Here is a 22521-nt window from a genome sequence, read left to right on the forward strand (position 1 = left end):
GGGGCGCCTGGCTTTGCCCAGTTGCAAAATACGCTTAAATATATTTTAATTTGTCCAGGAGTTGTGATTTCAAAAGAGAAAAAACGTATTTGGTGCCATCAGCTAGAATCGAAACCGAAAGCAAAACTGTAGCATTCAAAGCTGGTGACGTTACGAATGTACCAACATGACACGCATATGAACTGATTAAAAATAAACTAAGATGAATGTACAAAATGTATAACGATTTTTTCAATTTAGCCCGCTTTTTGACCCTTTAAAAACTATTTTAACCAGCTAAAAACCCATAAAAGAATTGTCCATAAAAAATCCAATCTTTTGTGACCCCTAGCACCATTCTGCGACTTTTAATTTCGGAAAAGATAGTTTTAAAATATGGAGACAGACAGACATGGTGAGTTTTATAAATTAAATAATTAGCCACAAGATGACGGTTGCCGAGGTAAAAATCAAGCTTACCCCAGCTTCTTCCGCAACACGGGCTTCTTCTGCATTTGTGACATCCATGATGATTCCGCCTTTAGCCATTTGAGCCATTCCAGCTTTAACTTTAAAAGTTCCTAAAACAAAAATAAACATCAAAAATGACAATCAGCAACGATAAAATATCTCAAGATAACAATTCTCAGTAACTAGAGTAAGCAATAATAAAAACAAAAAACAATAAAAACTATCTTCCAAACAAACGCAAACAGTTCATCAATTGAAGGACCAAATGACCATTGTCTGTCCCACAGAAACCCAACTTACTCCTTCTGTTGGAATACGTACACGCATATTTATATTTTTATACACATATTGTTGTCATTTGGGGTAAAGATCACACAGCCAGCCTGCTTGAAAATGAAGGGCTGTTTTATCACTAGACATAAAAACCTATTGACCAGTAGGCCTCTTATCTAAAACTAGCCTGGGTGCCCGGCGTTGTCCGAGTGTTTGGAGGTGTGTGTTGAGCAATAAAAAAAATAAAGTGGTAGTAGGCAGGCAAGCTCAAACTCATACTGCGAAGGAGGAAAAAAACATGAAAAAAAAAAAAAATAAATAAAAAAAATGTGACGTCTTTGTTGTTGTGTTCATCACCAAACCAGAAGTGACATAGGTTTAAATTAAGGCTAGACAATCGAAAAGAGGGGATGACTTTTGAAAATATTAGCAAAAAAAAGCAACCCCCTTCTTGTAGAAAAGTGCCCAGTTAAGGGTGAAGGAATTAATGTTTTAGGCCAATTTTTCAATATTTGTCGTCCAAAGGGTCAAGCTTCAAAATGATACCGATCTCATGAAAATCCGTCGCTCTGTCCAAAGTTTTAGGCATACATACATACATACATACATACATTTAAACAGACAGGTAAGATTTATATTATAGATGATGTCCTCCATTTTCAAGTAAATATTTTCAGGTAAATGATAAGTAGTCTCTTCAAAAATTCAAAGAATATTAGTGTATAGGCGATTATATATATATATATATATATATATATATATATATATATATTAGACCTCTTCAAAATTGACCTTTTTCTTCAAACATATGGAAACTGCTATTATTCCCATTCTCCAAGGTCTAAATTAGCTAAATATACCAGTTATTGTGATCTTGGACCTTGGCTATGTCTGCCTCAAGAGCCATGTAATTCTATTGTTGACGTTTTTCAAAAACGCTGCAAAATATGGGATATTATGTCCTTATTTTCATTGTAGCTTTCCAGAGGTTGATGCTATAGCATTGAAAGTGGTACCAAATGAAAGCTAATAAAATTTTCTTGCATATGGTAGTAAACGCATGAACACCTGTGTTAATTTTAATTAATTTTAATGCACAAACATATATATTTTTTATGCTTGGAAAGGATGCCATCATATAATACATAACTTTATCTCAAAAATCTTACTCTTAATGCATGTATATAATTTATTATCACTAAGTATGTTTTATCTCTTCATTTCAGATTGTAAGTTAAAACTGATTTGTTAAGATTTGTGAACTGCTGACAACATGGCATCTGGAAGACAACTACGCTGTGGGAAAGTGGTCAGCGATACAAGTGAACGCGATGAACCAACTGAAAAGAGAAGAAAGGTGGCAACTCCTGCCACAAGGTCATTCAGTGATGTGTATCTCATTGGGCAACCCAGCTCCAGCATCAGGGGCTTTCAACTTCCTACTAATCGCCAGGTGTTCCAGTATTTCCTGCATTTGAGGAATGATAATCCCAACAGTGACAATAGGTCTTTAGCCCATGATACAGTGGATGTCGTTTTGCCATTCTGGAATATGGCAAGGATTAAAACACTAACTAGACCAAATGCAGTCAACCGTTTCATGATCCTCCATGAAAAGTACAGGAAAATTGTTGAAAACAAGGGAAGAAATAACAAACCAGAGGAAGAGAAACAAGCTAACTTTCTGAAGGACTTAGACAAGTTATTTGATATTGGAGCAAAGGATGTTGTGGAGGATATAAGAAGCAACAGGCTGCTCACAAAGGAGACCAAGGAAGAGGACGTCAATTTCTACTTGGACCAACAGACCACTCGCATGGCACACATGTTAAGAGAAGTCTAGAGAGAAAAGCTTCCGAGAAGAAAGAGAAGAGAGAATGTTATCATCAGTGACTGCTGCAGCAGCAGAAGTTGGGAAAATTTCAAGTGATGAAGACCCAGAGAACAGTCAAGGCTCTGGTACTAGTGAGGGTTCAGAATACACTGAGACAACACCAAGCTGTTCATCAAAACCAAGTACGATAACCTTACACTTTCCACACTCAGTTATGACCAGTGAAGAGATTTGTAGCACTGCAGATCGGTTGTCACTCTCTGACAACCAGACTACAGCCATGGTGTCTGCAGTGTTGAAGGCAGGATGCGCAGATCTTGATGACTTTGTTATATCAGCCTCTACTACAAGACGAAATAGGATAAACACTCGTCATAACTTGTGCCAAAGTTACATGAATAACTTCAAGGAAAGTCCGCCAAATTACTGCACACTACACTGGGATGGAAAACTTTACGGGATGTTCTTGGTGAAAGATACCCAGTGGAAAGTCTTGCAGTGCTCGTCTCTGGTACTCCACAGTATGAAGAAGGGAAGCTGCTTGGTGTGCCCTTCATAGAAAGTTCCACAGGAATCCAACAGTGTAATGCTACATTGAAACTGATAGAAGCATGGGGTCTCACAGACAACATTGTAGGCTTGGTATTTTTTTTTTTTTTAATTTTTTTTTTTTATTACATTTTCACCCCAAACAAGGCAAATTGCCACTTTGGTGTAGGGGGCTACTATCAGGGGCAACAACTAATGGGGTACTATGTAGGGATTTGGGCAGCAAGGTGTCGGTTCACGTTACACTTGAACTTCTGCACGTCAGTACTGTTGGGGAAGCAGGGACCTGGAATGGAATTCCAGAGTCTAGCGGTTCTGGGGAAGAAACTATTGGAGTAAAAAGATCTTTTACATCTAGGGATCTCTACAGTGTGGGGGTGGGATTTAGCAGCCTGTCGGGTTTGTCGAGGGTGCTCACGTCGTGGGGGCACAAGTGATTGCAGTTTGTCAGAGCATTCACCACTAAAATACTTGTAGAAAAGGCAGAGGGATGCAACATTTCGTCGATGGGACAGAGGCTGAAGCTTAGATGCCAGTTCAGGGCCTATCAGGTTTGCGACTCTCTTTTGAACCTTGTCAAGGAGCGAGAGACTAGTAGCAGATGCACCAGCCCAGATGTGGCAGCAATACTCCATACATGGGCGAATGGTGGCCTTATAGAGGTACAGAATACTTTCGGGTGTTAGTAGTTTTCTAGCACGGTAGAGAGAGCCCACCTTTCTTGCAGCGGCCCTGGCAATGCCTTCAATGTAATTGTTCCAACTCATGTTTCCTGCGAACGTTAGGCCAAGGAGTTTGAAAGATGGACTCTCAGATAAAGAGTCGTTGGCCATTGCTATGGGTGGTAGAGAGGGTTTCTTGTAATTATTGAATGAAACTAGTTTAGTCTTGGCAGCATTGAACGCGACCAACCACTTTTGTCCCCATTCCACTACAGATTGGAGGTCTTCTTCTAGTGTTTCTGCCACCACAGCAAGCAACAGTGGCATCAACAAGGGTGCAGCGAAGCTTATTGAAGAAAAACTAGGCAAAAAGTTATTCTACTTCGCTTGTCGCCATCACATATCAGAGGTAATAATTGGAAGTGTATGGGAGGCTGTGTTCAGCAAGATCAAGAGTCCTGACAACCCAATGTTCAGCAATGTGAAAGAGAAGTGGGACAAGTTGGTTAAGGACTGCCCAAGAGTTCTGAGCCTAGTTGAATAACACTTGAAACAGAAGAAGACAAGCACAATTGCGGTCTTAAGCAATTTACTAATTTATTAATTTTTGTTTTCATCTTTACTGGTTGTTGTTTTTCATGACGTTTCGGCAAACTATTCATCTGGCCTTCGTCAGGTGGTAACCGTGACAGATAGGAACTTCGAATCTTCTAACTGCATTCTCAGCCATCACTGCCATCCTTAGTTGTTTTCGTCTCACCACGTTTTGGCCAAGTAAACCTCTGGCCGACTTCAAAACGTGGTGAGACGACAACAACTACGGATGGCAGTGATTGCTGAGAATGCAATTAGGAGAGTCAAAGTTCCTATCCGTCGCGGTTACCACCTGACGAAGGCCAGAAGAATAGTTGGCCGAAACGTCATAAAAAACAACAACCAATAAAGATGAAAACAACAACTAATAAAGATGAGAATAATAGTCCGAAATAAAAATAAATTAATATATATAATGCTCATCTCAAAAATTAATTCCAATTAAGGAATAATATATATAATGGAATAAGCTATGCAGTTTCATCTTTTATTAATTTTATTAATAAAATGTATGTGGATATTTTTTTGTAATACATTTAACATTGTATTATGTTCTTGTTTGTGTTAGTGTGATGTGATGGAAGTTCTGTATTGAATAAAATTTTAGAAAAATTTCCCTTCAACGTTTTGGAGTTAAAATCATTTTCAATTATTAGGTTGTTGCACATAAAACACATTAGGTTGTTTCATAAAAAACTTTTGTTCTAAAATGTTTTCATATTTGGCAAAGTGTTATACATCATTAGAAAGCACTACAAGAAAATGATTATCGGTTTTTGCTCATATAATTTTTTCTCCTTTTTTATTAGTCAAATAGATTGTCAAGTAAATTAAAAAAAAAAAATAATAAAAAAAATCACATTTTCGCCTTTGATTGAGGTCAAAATGCAAGTAAAGTGATGAAGAATATTTATGCCGTCTATGAAGAAAATGCTATAGAGAACTGTTCGAGATTGGTTTACCAGATTCAAGTACAATAATTTTTAACTCAATGATGCTCCTCGTTCCGGAAGACCAATCAAGATAGACGAAGACCAACTCAGGGTTCTTTTGGAGGAAGATGACCATCAGACATGTAGAGAATTGGGTGAAAAGATGAAGTCTGATTTTGCGACAATTTTACGCCACTTTCAGTCAATGGGATTCACACAAAAACTTGGAGGTTGGGTCCCACACAAACTTACTTTTGCTATTAAAATTCTTTGATTTTCTTAAAAAAAAATTTAAAAGAAAATGTCGGGAACTTATACAACAACCTAATAATATTATATATAGAGTAAATAAAAAAAAAAAAGAAAACATTTTATCAGGGTTTTTTTTCTCATCTTGAGCGATAATAAAAAAATAATCAAAAATAATTCTAGCATCTTTACTAATTTTAAACATGTTTTTCTTGAGATTTCATGAGTAATCTAAACAGATCTTAACTTGAAATGGTTCATCATGTAATTATCTTGAAAAACAAAAATAAAACTTTTTTTCTTGTAAAAACAGAATTATCAAATAATGGTAAAGGTTAACACCACAATCACACATGTAAATTAGATGACAAAATAATACGTTTCTTTATTTCTATAAATAAATAATAATAAAAAAAAAGGCATCAGTCTCAGTTGATACCACACAAAATAGCTGTAAAGTGTCAAGGAGGATAGAAATGCCAAGGAGAGAGAGTACTAACCAGACCTCCACTAAAAGTGTGCAGAGAGTACTCGGACATGGGAAGATTATTGCCACACAAATTCCAGTAAAGACCAATAGTTGTTGCTAGCAATAAATCAATGGTAAGCGACTGTTACAATAATGCCAAGGCATTTGCAAAGATTATCGAAAGAGGTGAACAATGATGAAAATCTGGGGAGACTTGTTGTCATCCAAACTCCGGGGAACACCACCAGTTATTATTAGTGAGTAATCTCTGATGATGACCTGTGCAAAAACTCCTAGGGAGTACAAATAATAATATAGCGGTAAAGTGACTTTTTAATTATATTAGAAGATGCAATACTCTATCTGTAAAAGAGCCAGGTATGCTCTAAATGGAGTACTGTTGACACATTTGGGCAAGAGCTGCTCTATGCGCCCTATCCTGTCTTGATAGAGTTCAAAATCGGTTCTGAAACCTAGTAAGTGATGCCCTTTTCTCTTCCCTGCAACCTTTTTGCTACAGAAGAGACGTTGCAAGCCTGTCTCTGCGCTATCGTTATTTTCATGGCAAGTGCTCATCTGAACTCCAATGGTTCCCCATTGCCAAACTTTCACAAAAACCACTCAATTAGCTACAACTACTATAAACGATTTAACCCACTCTCTATCTGTGCCTAAATCTAAACGCAGATTCCATGAACAAAGCTTCTTTCCCAGAACTGTTCGCCTGTGGAACACTGTTCCGCTGACCTGCTTTCCAGTTGAATACAACATGGTAGCCTTCAAATCCTATGTAAACAAGTTCTTGTTGAGCTGTCCTCATAAATAATCAATTTCTATTCAATTTACACCATTAATGATTACTACACTACCACCTTACATTCATTAACCTTTATCCTTGAGTAGCCTTCAGGCCTTGATAAATGGTGATTCCCTAGTAAAAAACAAGGTCTTAAATGATGTGTCACAGTTTATCGATTCTGGAATGAAATCAAAGTGGAACACATCGCGGTAGTGGTTAAAACCCGATGGGTCATGGATACATTGGGTTTATTTCTAAACCTCAATTGATCTTGTTATCTTGCTTGCTTGTTATTTGTTGCAAATATACAACATTTAATTTGTCATTTCGATAAGATCTGAGTGTAGTATATGTTCTGATACTACACTTATCTGTTCTGTCCTTGGTCAGTTAACAAAGCTGAGGAATACATAAAATCGCGCAAATATTATTCTATAGTGAGGATAATTATATTCCTAGATTATATTGCTTTTTGAAAAGCTGGGGAAATATTCTGACAATCACACAAACCACAGACCTATATCATTAGTTTGATATGGTTTGATCTGTTTTATGGCATATCAACCTTTTTTTTTTTTTTTTTTCATTTTCTTTCTTTGAAGATTGTAATGCTGGGTATGGGGCAGCCAAACCAGCTGCCAACATTCCCCTGCTTTTTATTGAAACCAACCGAGAGCTCTTCGCTGAGTGATTTTATGGTGAATAAAGTTGTCCAATATAATTCTATCGGTAAGATAATTATTTATGCTAGTAGGACCTGTGGAAATATCACAGCGGCATCTTTCATATGTAATATATTGCTTCTGTGAATGGAGACTTCGCGATATTATTGTACCTATTTACTATGCCTCCCCACGGGACAGAGTTAGACACCAGGGTCGTTTTTTTAACGTGGAGAAAAGGTACAAAAATAAAAATTGTCTCAGTCGTGAAGGATTTCTCCTCCACCGAAAGAGAACAAGAAAGTGAAGTGCAGCACATGAAGAACAGATGGTATTTATTTGCTCCCCCACCGAGCAAATTAGGCACAAGGCCAATTTTTAATGTGAGGAGTGAAGGGAGGGGGAAGGGGAAAAAGGGGACCAGCTCCCGAGAGGTGGGAAATGGGAGCTGGTTAAAGGTCAGACATGTGGGGTTGCCCCCACATCTGGTCTTTGCTAGTCATAGCTTGCAGCATCTGCCGGAACAGATGGTATTTATTTGCTCCCCCACTGAGCAAATTAGGCACAAGGCCGTTTTTAATGTGAGGTAAAAACCAGCTCCCTTAAAAGTAGGCAAAAAGGGGGCACTCTGGTTACCAAAAATAATAATTGTCCCAGTATAGAGGGTTTCCCCTCCATTGACTGGTACAAATTATCTTAAGTGCAGTATCTGTCGGAACAGATACTACACTTTGATCTTGTCCCGAAGGCCAAACCTGCGATATTATTGTAGCCCTTTTGGTAAAACTGTAAAAATATTTAAGTAATCTGATTAATGTAGTGTCAGAATATATTTGGTTATTATGTTTATCTCCAATATCCTTATAGGAGTCTGTGACATATTTCCATTGTATAGACGTCCAGCACGAACGAAAATCCCATAATATGATACCATCTTTAAACAGAACAGACACTACCCTTGGATCTTAGCCAGAAGACAAGAAGGTATACTTTAATTTCGCTTATGGATGAAAAGCAACGTCAATTTTTTTTTTTTTTTACACTGCATCTTTGGTGATCGAGAAATCCTATCTATTAAAAAGGAGGATAAAAGGTGACAATATACTACGAACATTAAATTAGCCTAGCTATATACTAATAATTTAATGTTCATAGTATGTTATCACCTAGATTCCTTTTTAATGAATAGGATCTCCCGATTGAATAATTTATAATCTGGAAAGTGTAACACACACTTTAATGTATGTATGTTAAAGGTACAACAGTATTAATATATAGATTCTTAGAATGCATTGATCTCAGAATAGCCGAATACGTTGATCTTAGAATAGGGAATAAATCCAAGATGAGAATAGTATTTCAACTAATCCAAATAAAGCATAGTTGTTTTTTAAAAAGTTGTACTCTTTAATTTCTCACTGATCCACTCGGAGACTTACCTGTTTTTTTTGATACATTATCATCTTTTACTGCTGTCAGATTGGTCACCACAACGTCAGAGTCTGAAAAAGATAAAAAGAGTAATTTTCACTTCTAAAAACTCATGGCAGTAAATTTATCTGAAGCCCATCAAGCTCTGGTTAGATCGTTTGAATCAGGAAAAAGTGAGTTTGTGAAGGCGATTAAATAAAAAAAATGAATAAAAAAAATCCCAAATTGGTTTATTTCTTCTCACTATACACCGGTTATATTTAATCTATTTTTATGGACGCACTTTTACTAAATGTGTGCCAAAGTATATACACTTTTTTCTACTGTAGTTTTTAGTCAAATAACAACTTGTTAAATCAACAAAATTTTATTCATTTTACAGATGATAATCTGACAAGCGAGAGATTTTGGGTTTGCTTTCTTCTCTTTGTCTGATATCTTATATTCATATTGCCTCACATTCCTTGATTGGAATTTAATTGTTTTTATTCTGACCTTCGATTTGAAATACTTTTAGCAATTTCAATCCAGAGTTAAATATTTCTATCATTGTTTCCTGATCTCGATTCTTTGATCAGAATGTAGGATTGATGTCATCGCTAGCAATCCAATTTACAACTGGTTTTGCCCGGCACTGATATTTTCTGGTGTTGTTCGTTACTTATGGAACACCCCATACCTCCGCTCTCTTTTTCTCTTTGCTGCTTTGGGTTAAACAGTATTAGTATTGTGGTGACATTTCCTTTTATTTATAAAGGACTATTCTAACTAATTGCACAAAATACATGTTAAAATGTTCCTCAATTTAGGAATCGAGACATATTTAAAAGCAACCCCCCCAAAAAAACCCTTCCATTGCAATTATTCTAATTTACAATTAACTCACGAAGAAACCCATTTTGTATTAAGTTTCTGTCTATTACTCTCCCTCTTTCACTGCTCTTATTGTCTATATATCATTGAAAAGGGTTTATTAAGGCTGAAATATTTGGTTTATAATATTGTTTTCATTTATTAAAAAAAAAAATTTCTTGCATCGTGATTTAGTTTCTTAGTGATTTCTTATATTATATATATATATATATATATATATATATATATATATATATATTAACCAATGCTTCAAATGTAAAAATATTGAAACTAATAAAAGTTTGCTTTTTCTTCAGAATCCCTCCATATTTAAAAACAAAAAATAAGGAAAATTTGTATGATGTATGCATCTGTGACAAAACACAAACACCATATTCCAAAAATCATGTAAATCGTGTAAAAGTAGTTTGAGCTTTAAATCAGAAAATCAAATTTTATGAGTAACAGAAGAGTAGCTGTCTTGTTTGTGATTTAAAAAACAACCCATAATAAAAAAAATAAAAGGGGGAGATAACTCAATCCAAACTTATGAGATTTATGATGGAATACGTACAAATTCTTATTAGTCACTTAAAAATAATGTTCTAGATAAAAAATAAAAAACTACTGAATTGATTTACATAATTTTTGGAATATATTTGTTTCCTCACAGGTATGTACATTGTACCGAATTTTCTTTATTCTCGTTTATTAATATAGAGGAAATTCTGGGCATAAAAACAAAAGTTTCAACACTTCTGCATGACAGTAACATATTAGCAACAGAGAGGAGTGGTTGACCCCTGTTCTTCGAACCGCAAATATAAACAAGTGTTTACGATAATGCAAAAATATATAACGAAATAAATAACACAAAAATATATGAAAATCGAAACATTGTATGAAAAGTGTAATAAAATATAATTTTAATGTATTAATACAATTTCTTTTCAATTATTGATTCATAACTGAAAATAAAATAATATGATAAAAACATGAAACATTTATAGATTGTTTTTAGAATTATTTATTTCTTTTTTACAGTAAGGATGTATAAAAATGTAGCAAAATATAATGTAAAATACATGAAACATTTAAAGAGGTTTAAGAATAATTTGTTTTTTTTTGTACAGAAAGATTGTATAAAAATGTATTGAAATATAATTTTAGTTTGCACACACTTTTAGAAAAAGAAGAGTTATCGACCCCTGTTCTTTCGCTGACAAGCAACATCTCTCAGCAGTTCTTCAAACTAAAATACACACATTCACCTTATGTCACTGACATGCAGAAATGCCAAAGTTTCAACTAAAACAATCAGAATTGAAAGACACACACTGCACATATGACGAGAATGAGACAGGAAGTCATTCTTTGATGAAACAAAAGTCTTAACTCCACTACCCTCAAACGAATCATTTGAAATCTTAGCATTGATGGCAAAATTAATATGTTCAGTTTTCAGAGAGAATTGCCATAGGAGGGAAAAGAAAGGCAAAAAAAAAAAAAAAAAATAGAGAGAGAAGAGAAAGAGAGAAAAAAACTGGAAAAAATTAAAGATAAAGTAAAAATGGGAAAGAAAGAGAAATAAGATCCAGTCAAGTAGCCACAAAAGAATAGGAAGGTAAGATTTTAGCAATTTGGTAGATATCAGTTTTTTTCTTATTTAAAAACAAGGTAATACATTCACAACACTCATCTAGCTACAACTGCTGTCAACGATTTCCTCTACTCTCTATCTATCCCTAAAACTAAACAAATTCCATGAACAAAGTTTCTTTCCTAAAACTGTCCACCTGTAAAACTTTACCATGGGGCTACTTCCCAGCTGTCTACAACATGGTTGTTTTCATGTCTAATGTAAACAAGTTCTCAAGTCATTCTTTTAATCAAATTCTACCAAATTTCCATCACTACCGATCATTACGCTGTTGTCTCATTGACCACCTTACACGCATTTGCTCTTATCTTTAAGTGGTCTTTGGGCCTCGATAAATTGTAACTCTTAAAAAAAAACATTTGACCATCTAGCAATTTAAGCATAAATTTGCTTTTGTTTTTTTAGATAAGAAAAAAAAAAAACGAAAAAAGAATTACACCAAAAAACAGAAATCACATTCCTGATATTCTGTCTGAAGCAATCTTTAAAAAGAATATATCAGCTTTAGTTTCTGACTTTTTAGCGGATATACACACAGGTAACTGAACTTTATATGAGACTAGCAAGGCTACAAAGTGCTACCTGGGACAAGATGGTAACATATGTCTATTAAAACTTCCATCTCTTTTTCTCCACCCTGTTTTCTCTCTCCCTATTCCCACTCCCCTTTGTTCTACTCCACTGGCCTCTACCCCTCTCTGAACACACACACATAACTCTCCTTTTTACAGATTCCCTGAAAAACGAGTCAGTACAAGGGAAGTAACTCCTTGATAAAAAAAAAAATCAGTTACTTTCCTTTAGTACATAAAATGATGGGAAAACCAACATCACTTTCTCTTTCATGAAATCTGCACCAGTTTAAGATCAAATAAATTTCCATATTATTTCTTCCAGAGTAGTGCCCATCAAGAAAATAACAACCTTGTGGGTATTTCTTTTGTAGCTTTGAGTTTTATTCAGATATACATAGTGACAAAAAAAAAAAAAAAAAAGTCTGCACTTGTCATTTTTTCAAGAACCGCAAATTTAAGCTAAATTGAATGTAATGGTTTAAACTACCTATACCTCATTTGATTCACCTTTTATTCCTCTATAATTTTACCTGTTCATATTTAACTTCTAATTGAAATATCCTAATGTTCATATCAATTTAAGAAATTAACTTACAATTGAGAAGGCAAAAAGAAACTCTGCATAATAGAAAATCGTTATTTAAATATAACTTAAGAACATTAATGCAATAGGAACACAATGAACTAGTTAATATTTAGTAGCATAGCCTTTCTGCAGTTTGACAGCCTGCAATCTTTTGGGCATTCCTTGAATTAGTCTCTGGCAATATTGCAATGAAAGGGCATCTGACTTCTCTTTAATTTTTCTCCGAAGTTCTTCCAGATTTGAAATTTTATCATTGCGTAGCCGTTGCTTGATGTAATTCTATACGTTTCCGATAGGATTGAGGTTTGAAGATTGTGCAGGCCAATCCAAACATGGAATATTATGCTCTTCAAGGAATCTCTTGACATTACCAACTGTGTGAATGGGAGTGTTATCCCGCATGAAGATGTGATTATCATCCAAATTCTGGCCAAAGTATGGTAGAAAATGCTCAGTCAACATATTAATGTACTTGATTAAATTAATTTGACCTTGCAAGCAAACTATAGGCCCTAATAATGCCCCACACCAAAACTAACTCTTTACCACCTTGCAGCGTTGAAATTTCGATGGCCTACAATCACTGCCTAACCTATTGAACTTTCTTTCATCGCTGAAAATCACTTCCGACCAATATGAAAAGTCATGATCTTGATGGCATCTGACGTCATTGCATCTGATGAAGTCCAGATGGCACTTTCAGTTCTTTACAGAAATCATTGGCTTGCATCTTGCAACACAGCCTCGCAAATGAAATTCCTTTAATCTGTTCTTGACAGTAGAAAGAGAGCACTTTTTAACAAGATTGCACTGTTGTTGGATTTGGGGAGCTGTTTCAAATCTGTTTCTAAGGCTCCAGATCTTGATAGCATTGTCTTTCCTGTAATAAGTAACTCTAGGATGACCAGATTTAGGCGCATCACGGACACTGCCGGTGTTTTGGTGCTTTTGCACAGTAATCGTACCATTTTCTTATCACATTTCAACCTGCAGCCGATTTCTCAATTGGATAAACCACAAAAGTGGGGATTAATAAATTTCTAACCATCACCAAGAGAAAGTCGTGGCATATGGACTAAATGTTACATCGTATAAACTGGAACAACAACAATTACGATTAGAGATGCTTTGTTGTCTAAAAGATGGATATTTTAAGCTCATTTGTTGCTGCCGAGTTTCTTTTTGCCTTCTCGATTTAAAGTTAATTTTTTAATTGATGTGAACATTAGCATATTTCAATTAAAAGTCAAATATGAACAGGTAAAATTATAAAGGAATAAAAGGCAACTCAAATAAAGTATAGGTTGTTTAAACAGTTAACTGAAATTTAGCTTAAAAAAAAAAAAAAAAAAAAAAAAAAAAGACAAGCGTAGACTTTCTTTTTGGCCCCACTGTACATATGCATGAACAATTGCCTTTTATAATATAGAAGATAGTAAACAATTTTTATTAAATGGAAATGACAACATTTACAAAAAAAAAAAAAAAAGAAAAAGAAAAAAGAAACAATTTAACATCCTGTTAAATATACACCCGGCTTCGTTCCTAGAAAAGTATGTTGTGATATTGCAGCTCTAAATGACAATGAGGAAGCATAAACTATTTATTCATGCTATTTACTTGAAACAAACAAAAAAACAATAATGAAACTTTTATATATGCAGTAGAATACTTGTCCAAAGATAGATAAAAATGAATTCCCTGAACAGTATTATTTTGTACAATATTTATGTCTCTTTATGAAGATTAAAATCAAAATATAATAATAATAATAATAAACCTTATATCTAGAATCCATATTTTGATCAAAGTCCATTATATCATTTGAAGTACAAAAATATGTTTAAAATTTGTTTAAATGATCTTGAGAAATTGAAATTCATGGAATCTTGTTTAATTGGAGTAGGTTTAATAGAATTTTATATTTTTTTCTAGGAAATGTCTAAAATATAAGGATGACGCTTAAGGCAATTTTCACGATATAAATAACATTCAAAGCACAAAATCTAAGGTAAAATGTCTACAATTTAAGGTTCAAGTTATATATTATCTTATAGATTTTAGAAAAAAATTATTCATAGGACAGTGGAACCTAATGGATTAACATTTTACCAATTGCCATAGGTAATTTTTTTAAAAATCTTGATCTAATACAATGACGTTTAAGCAATACTATATCAATATATGAATAAAGAATTATTTTTGGACCATTACCGAAATTCAGGGAATCTTGTTTGATTACTTTCTAATAACTATGGATAAAATTTAATGCAAATCTGATATATTTGAATTAAAAAAAAAAAAAAAAAAAAAAAAAAAAACCTCTTTGTAATTTAAGGAATATTTATTAACTAGACTTCCCATGACCCGTTAGGTCCATATGTTATATTAGCTATGGAATTAATATATGAGTGTGACATTTGTGACGTAAAGAAAATAGTTCTTTGTGGCATAACAGAAACATTTCTATGAAAGTATATTAAAATGAAAAGTGAATATAGATAGATTTCTATAAGTCGTTCTGTTTATAATTGTTTAGTTTTGAAAAAAAAAAAAAAAAAAAAAAAAAAAACTTACAATCATTGAATTATAAGTGGTTTGCCATACTTATAGGTAAATGTACACTGAGCATATACCATAATACTTAGTTAAAGTCAAATTTTGATATATCTTTTAATTAATTTAAATGGGGGGGGGTGGACAATTGGGATGCTTAAAACGTACACAGTAAAACAATTCCTAATATTCATAAATGACCGTCCTAACAAAATTGTCTGTGAGATGGGTATATACGCTGATGACACCACACTCTATAACAGACACGGCAGGAAAACAAATGAACACATATCTAAAGAAATGGCAGAAACACTAGAGAATGACCTCTAATCTGTAGTGGAATGGGGACAAAAATGGATGGTCACATTCAATGCTGCCAAGACTAAACTTGTTTCCTTCAATAACTACAAGAAACCTTCTCTACCACCAATAGCAATGGCCAAAGACTCTTTATCTGAAAACACATCTTTTAAACTCCTCGGCCTAACGTTCACAGGAAACAGGAGTTGGAACAATTACATTGAGAGCATTGCCAGGACCGCTGCGAAAAAGGTAGGTTCTCTCTACTGTGCTAGAAAGCTACTGACCTCTGAAAGTATTCTGTACCTCTATAAGGCCACCATTCGCCCATGTATGGAGTATTGTTGTCATATTCAGGCCGGTGCAGCTGCTACTAGTCTCTCACTCCTAGACAAGGTTCCAAAGAGAGTCACCAACCTGATAGGTCCTGAACTGTCATCCAAGCTTCAGCCTCTGTCCCATCGACGTAATGTAGCATCCCTCTGCCTGTTCTACAAGTACCTTAACGGCACTTGTACCCCCTCTAGGTAAATACCCCCAACAAACCCGACAAGCAATACAATCCCACCCCTTCACAGTAGAGATCCCGAGATGTAAGAGAGCCTTCTACTCCAGTAGTTTCTTCCCAGAACTGCTAGACTTTGGAATTCCCTGCCAGGTTCCTGCTTCCCCAACTGTACTAACATGCAGAAGTTCAAGTGTAACATGAACCGACATCTTGCTGCCCAACTCCCCACCTAGTACCCCTGTAGCCTTTGTCCCTAATAGTAGCACTCTACATCAAAGTGGCAATGTGCCTTGTTTGGGGTGAAAATGTAATAAAAAAAAAAAATAAAAAAATATTTTATTGTTGCGTTGATTATTTATTTGTAATGCAAATTAAAAAAAAAAACATATTTTCAGGGTTATTTATTTATGTTGGTAGTGTAAAAGAAAATGTATGAATGTTTTTTAAGAAAGGTGTATTAAAAAATGGAGAATAAATTTAAAAAAAAAATGAAGGTGATGGGTAAATCGCCATTGTAAAATGCTTTTATGGTTGTAAACGAGTTAAAGTAGATTTATTTGTAAGAAAATTGTGCTAAAATAACTTAAACGTAATACGGAAATGAACGATGTAAAAAAATGCAGAAAGTATTAACAATTGTTTATTTGGATAATTTAAATGCAAAAAAAAAAAAATAAAAAAAAAAATAAAAAAAAAAATGGGACACTGAAAACATACACAGTAAAATAATACGTTTTATTGTCACGTTGATTATTTGTTTATGTGTGCATGCACAACCGGAAGTCATAAACCGGATGTTGGGTTACAACACCCGTTACAAGGTCATTTGAGTTTTATAATTATATAAATTGATGTCAAATACCTATTTGTTAAAATTTCATAATATATTAGGTTGGTGCAAAAATAATGCCGTTTTTTTTGTCTTAAAGTTGAACGTCAAAAACAACATTCTTTTTGCGTCAACCTAATATATATATATATATATATATATATATATATATATATATATATATATATATATATATTACTAGTCAGGGAAGGGGGTGGGCGCACTGGATTGCAAAATACGGTAAAAAAAACAAAAAAAAAAAACAGACTTGGTTGCCATCAGCAGAAGTAAAATTGAAAGAAAAAGTTTGTAAGCGAATGCAAACTTGCAAATGTTCGTAAACAGACACATTATAGCCTGGACTACGATTCCTTTTTAATAAATAGGATCTTCCAATTGAATAATTTATAATCTGGAAAGTGTAACACACACTTTAACGTATGTATGTCAAAGGTACTACAGATGTTATGACTTTACAAATTTAACTTTTTAAACTTTACAAATTTAACTTTTTAAAAGGAAACAATGAATCGACTGTTCGCAAATATGTGATTTATAAACCATGTCGAAACCAAGGTTTTTACCTGACCCTCCATCCTTCAAACAAAATAAAATGAAATAATTAATTTTTTTTCTAAGTTTTTGATATTATGTCTCCGGTTTGATGCAGATGACAAAAGGTTTTAGCGGACATATAAACAAACAGACAACTGAGACTTATATAATAGATATATAGAAATAAATAAACCTTATTATCTTGAGCTCTATCCCCTTATATTTCTTTGCCTGGTTTATAGGCGTCATTTGTGGGGTCCAACATTGGGATTTCATATATTTTTTTTGTATTATTTGGATTACTATTGCTATCTTGTTCCTTGATGTTTGAGATGAGGATTGATAATTTTTATTATTTGGATACTGCAAAAACACTTAAAATACAATTGTAAATTACTTATGACTTCTACTTGGTCACGGCTGACAGAATGAGTGCATACTACTCTGTGGATTAGATATAGTGTTCTATTAGAAATTCTGTGCAGATTCCTGAGTTCGACAAGATGCATCTGAAGCAGGTTAGTGGTTGCACCATTGTGAAAATAATACTCAAAATGAAAACTGTAGTCTAAATAATATATATTTTTATCTTGATTATTTTTACATAAGTTTTGGTAGATGTAACCTCAAACCTTCAGTAAAAAAAAAAAAAAAAATTATTTCTTATCCACTAGTGGCATAACTATTTAAAAGCATTTATTAACCAGGGAAAAAATTAGCCAGGAAGGATTTAAAAAAAAAAAAAAAAAAAAAAAAAAAAAAAGAGGGGTTCCAAACATTCATAGCAAAAGTTTTACAAAATGTTTCATTCGTTTTGTTCATACAAAACGGTGATCACCTGTTTCAAACCTCACAAAATGGTGACCTGACTTAGAACACACTTCTATACATCTTTATAAATTGCTTACCTTGACAACAAAATGGTGACCCCCCCCCTCCCGTAAATACATTTTTGAAGCTCCCAACAAAATAGTGACTACTGACGTGATTTACTCATTCAAATGTCAATACAAAATAACGAATTGATAATTAATGTTAATATTTCAAATCAGATCAACACAAATCGCATAGGTTTTGGAGTTTGTTCATAAGCAAATAGAAACACGTGATTGGTTAACAGAAACGGAATAAGCAGAGGACATTATAGTAAGGCAGAAGATTTTACAATGTCAATACCAAACTTTGAATCTCATAAGTCTAGAGGATTTTTTTTAATTGGATATGCCTTTTATAAATTTAAAGATATAAACATAAAAAATGACATAAATGTTTTTAAAACTAAGTGACTATTTTATCTTTTTTTTTTTTTTTTTGATGATCTGCAAAACTGTAGATATGTTTTATGCATGTACATTTACAGGTTTATACAATACTAAATTTTTCTTTTGTTATTTTTTTTTTTTAAGTAGATGGCAAGAAAAGATAGTTTAAACTTCCCTGTTGTCATCTGGGATTGCGAACTCATGAATTATTATTTCAGGGTAGAGGGATGATATATTCATCAATGTGAAATTGATATCTTTTGTAAGCACTTTGTCATGATTTCAAAATGCGACTTTTATTAAAAAATAAATAAATAAATAAAATAAAAAAAGAACAAGTGAAGCATGCATGGTCCGCCATGAGTGCACAGTGAACAAGGCAAAAAAAACAAAAAAAACTGACCAAGTTCAGCATTTACCCCCCCCCCCATTTAGCCCCCAAATTCCCCAGGGGGACGTCAAATCCTGATGAAAATGAACAAGCGGTGCAGTTTTAGGCCGTAACAATGTGTAGATATGAGTTCTGCACCATGGAAAAAAAAAAAAAAAAAGAGAAATGACTTAGTTTGGACCCCCCACCCCCCATTTAGCCCCAAAAGTCTCCAAGGCCTTAACATATTTAAATTTGAGTTCAGCACCATGCAAAACTGCTAAATAGATATACACAGAAAATTTTGGACAAATATGGTAAAATAGTACCAAAAATGGAGTGTTTTTATCCCCCTAAAAGAACCACTGGGGCACGTCCAAGAGTTATCATGAAATATAGACAAACAAAATTAAATCAGTTAGTTACAACTTTTCAAAAAGTTTTACAAAAATCCAAGGCATCAACTTCTTTTTAATAAGCACAAAAGTATCAATTTTAGTCATTTGAACCTGAAAGGCACCCCTAGGGGGCAACCAGTGTTTCTGGAAAATCCGTTTTGTTACTTTTTTACTCATATCATGTTTACTATTTGTGCAAAATTTAAAAAAAATTCCAAGGCGTAGTTATTGAAAAAAGTGCAGACAGACGAACGGATGAACAGACAAGGGTGAATTTACAGGTCCTCGGGAGGGACCAAAAACCTGCATGATGTACACCACAAAATGATGATTATACACAGCACAACTTCATTGGCACACCAGTTTTCATTAGATCAGCAAAGTTAAGTAACATTGGGTCTGGTTAGTACCAGATGGGTGACCATTTGAAAATATCAAATGTTGTATGTAGGAGGACGTCGACACCTCCGTGTACAAACTGCTAAAGCCTAATGTTGTCATCTACCCTGATGTGGATACACATGTGACTGGGGACTGCTTGTAAATTTCATAATCCCATGAAACTTCCTACATCAGAGGAAGTCAGTTAAACTTGACTAGGGTGAGTGCCACTTTGGGAAGCAAAATACCACAAAATGATAGCTACCATCCCAAACTTTATAAAATGATGACCGCTTCTCCAAACATCACAAAAATGGTGACCACCTTCCTCAAACCCCATGACAAAATGAAAATATCATATTCTGAAAATCATATAAATTGATCAAGTAGTTTTATTTTTGTTACAATATTTGTCGTATAACGGGGTATGATTCTGCAGTCGGAAGATTCTATTTATAAACGATGCTGCTAGGAACTGACGAATCGAATTAATTCACGTTCTGCTACCAACCAATCAGAAACCAGAATTGCTCCATAAATATTAAACTTTTCTGTAGCAATTTCGCATATGTTTTCTTCTCGACACGGAAGAATCTTTTGCTCTGTGGATTCCAACTCGAGAACTGTCTACTGCAAACCAGTCAACTGCCGAGACTTGTGTAGAACAACGAACAATCGGAAACTGTTCTGTCTACTGCAAACCAGTCACCTCTCAGGACTTGTGTAGAACGACGAACCATTGGAAACTGTTCTGAAACTAAACATGGCTTACATTTCTAGAATTTTTATAAAGTAAACCATTTTTAAGCGATTAATATGTTCCTAAAATGTTCACCGGAAATATCCCAAAATGTTGAAATTTTCCAAAGTTACTAGATTTGGCATTAAATAGCCCAAAAAAGGTTGATATACCATAAAACAAAACAACAAAAGCCATGTCTAGAGCGATTTCCATAAAAAAAAAAAAAAAAAAATCCGACACTACTATTCACTAATGTTGCCTACTCATAATTGCATTGCGATCCTTCCTGTAAATCTTTACTTTTCATACATCAGCAAGTGAACACCAAGTAAAACTTTGCTGATCCTCAGACAGGAGCATGCACAAACTATGTTACAAAGATGGACATGAAGAAAAAAAAAGAAAAAAAAAGGAGAAAAAGTCAAGGTGCTATAAAGTTACTTGAGGTGGTTAAAAGTCAATTTCACCCATATTGTTTTCAGCTAAAAATTAATAATTTTTTCAATAAAAGACCCCCCACCCCACCCACCTTCCTCCTGTTCGCACAAAAAATTAATATGAATGCCCCAAAACACTAATAATTCATTCTCAAGAATAAAAACCACTCAACTCGGAAATTAGCCAAAATATATCATCCACATCACAGCTGTGCATATACTTACTATATTATTTTCAATAGTTCACTTAAAAAATGCACACACACACAGACACAAATTATAGCTAGTTTAACATGCAAAACATTAAAATTAAAACTTTGTCAAAAAAAAAAAAATAAATAAATAAATGTAATCGCCAACTTTATAAACAAGTTAAAATGAGACTAAGAGTACAAAATTTAAGTTGATAATTTTCTAGTTAAAGGATGGGGAGTTAAGGTGTCACAGGCGATTGATAATAAAATAACTCTTCTCCCAAAGGAGAGGACAATGCCTGGGAGAAAGATCCCACCCCATGATCAAAAATAACTTAAAAATTAGGAGAATTATTCATAGAGTTCCAAATTATCTCTCTCCACACAAGGGTTACTAAACGCAGAGAAGGCTTTAATGGGAGAAGGAAAATCCTGTTACCCAAATTCTAGATTGGGACAAAATTAAAAAAATATCTTCCCTGTTTCATATTAAAACTATGATGATCTTATCTTGCTTGTCATTGTGTACACGTTATCTGTGATAGCGGACGTAAGGTGAATAAAAGTGGTGAGAGGAATGAAACAATGCAAATAATTAAAGAGAGAGAAGGGGTTCTATTATGACATCACAATGTATTATAAGTTCGTTAAATACTTTGTAATTCTAATAATAAACATATGGGAGATAAATTCTTTGTGTGTGTGTTTTTTTTTTTTTAGGATTGGTCTTTTTAGGCAATTGCATGTGATTTACAACGTTGCCAGTTTGGTTAACTACTCTAATAAGTTAGAATGGCACCGAAATTTGATTTTAAATTTATATACGAAAGAGATCCTACTCAATTCTAGAATAATTGCTTTCTTTTTTTTTGGGGGGGGGTGGAGGGGTGATTTAGCTGAGGGTGTTGACATAAATTCACCAGTTTGTTGTTACTCGTAAAATCATGTAATTCTGAGTAAAAACACTTTTTTTATACTGTACTTCCCTCAGATTAATTGTTGTCTAGAAGGTAGGTAGCTTTTTGCTAGTCTATTATTATCTATATAAAGAGCAATCATCTATATGTGTGTGGATGGGTATGTTTATATGACCAGTTAAAAGTAAAAAACTACAAAATAAATACCCACAAAGTCAGTATAATCAGTGTTGCTATTGATAAATAATACCTAAAATTTATTTAAAAAAATACTCATTGAGTGTAAACAGGTTTCATAAAGGCGAGGTAATTTGAGTGTTATTGTGTATTGATTTGAAAAGAAAATGCCGACTAATTCCTAGCGGAATCTATTATATGAAAGTGTTGACTGTGTGTGTCCAGCTAGGAATGAATGGACTGGGAGAAGGAGAAAACGAGGATGGAGAGAGGGAGGGTAAAAAAAGAGAGAAATATAGACAGAGGGGTAGAGAGATA

The 22521-nt window shown here is 33.9% G+C and overlaps 1 protein-coding gene across 3 annotated transcripts in view; it reads right to left on the minus strand.

Annotated features, from left to right (window-relative positions):
- The window catches only part of LOC145292952 (pyridoxal 5'-phosphate synthase subunit SNZERR-like), a 48443-nt gene that overhangs the window by 17257 nt on the left and 8665 nt on the right, over positions 1 to 22521 (minus strand). For all 3 annotated transcript variants that reach the window (XM_080139153.1, XM_080139154.1, XM_080139155.1), the window contains exons 2-3: positions 8913 to 8975; positions 460 to 560 (exon numbers count right to left, since the gene is read on the minus strand). In XM_080139153.1, the coding sequence (XP_079995279.1) occupies positions 460 to 560; positions 8913 to 8975 (164 nt within the window). The remainder of the gene's footprint in view (positions 1 to 459; positions 561 to 8912; positions 8976 to 22521) is intronic.

This window comes from Euprymna scolopes, chromosome 14, assembly GCF_053919585.1.
Source record: "Euprymna scolopes isolate OS-2025 chromosome 14, ASM5391958v1, whole genome shotgun sequence".
NCBI lineage: Eukaryota > Metazoa > Mollusca > Cephalopoda > Sepiida > Sepiolidae > Euprymna > Euprymna scolopes.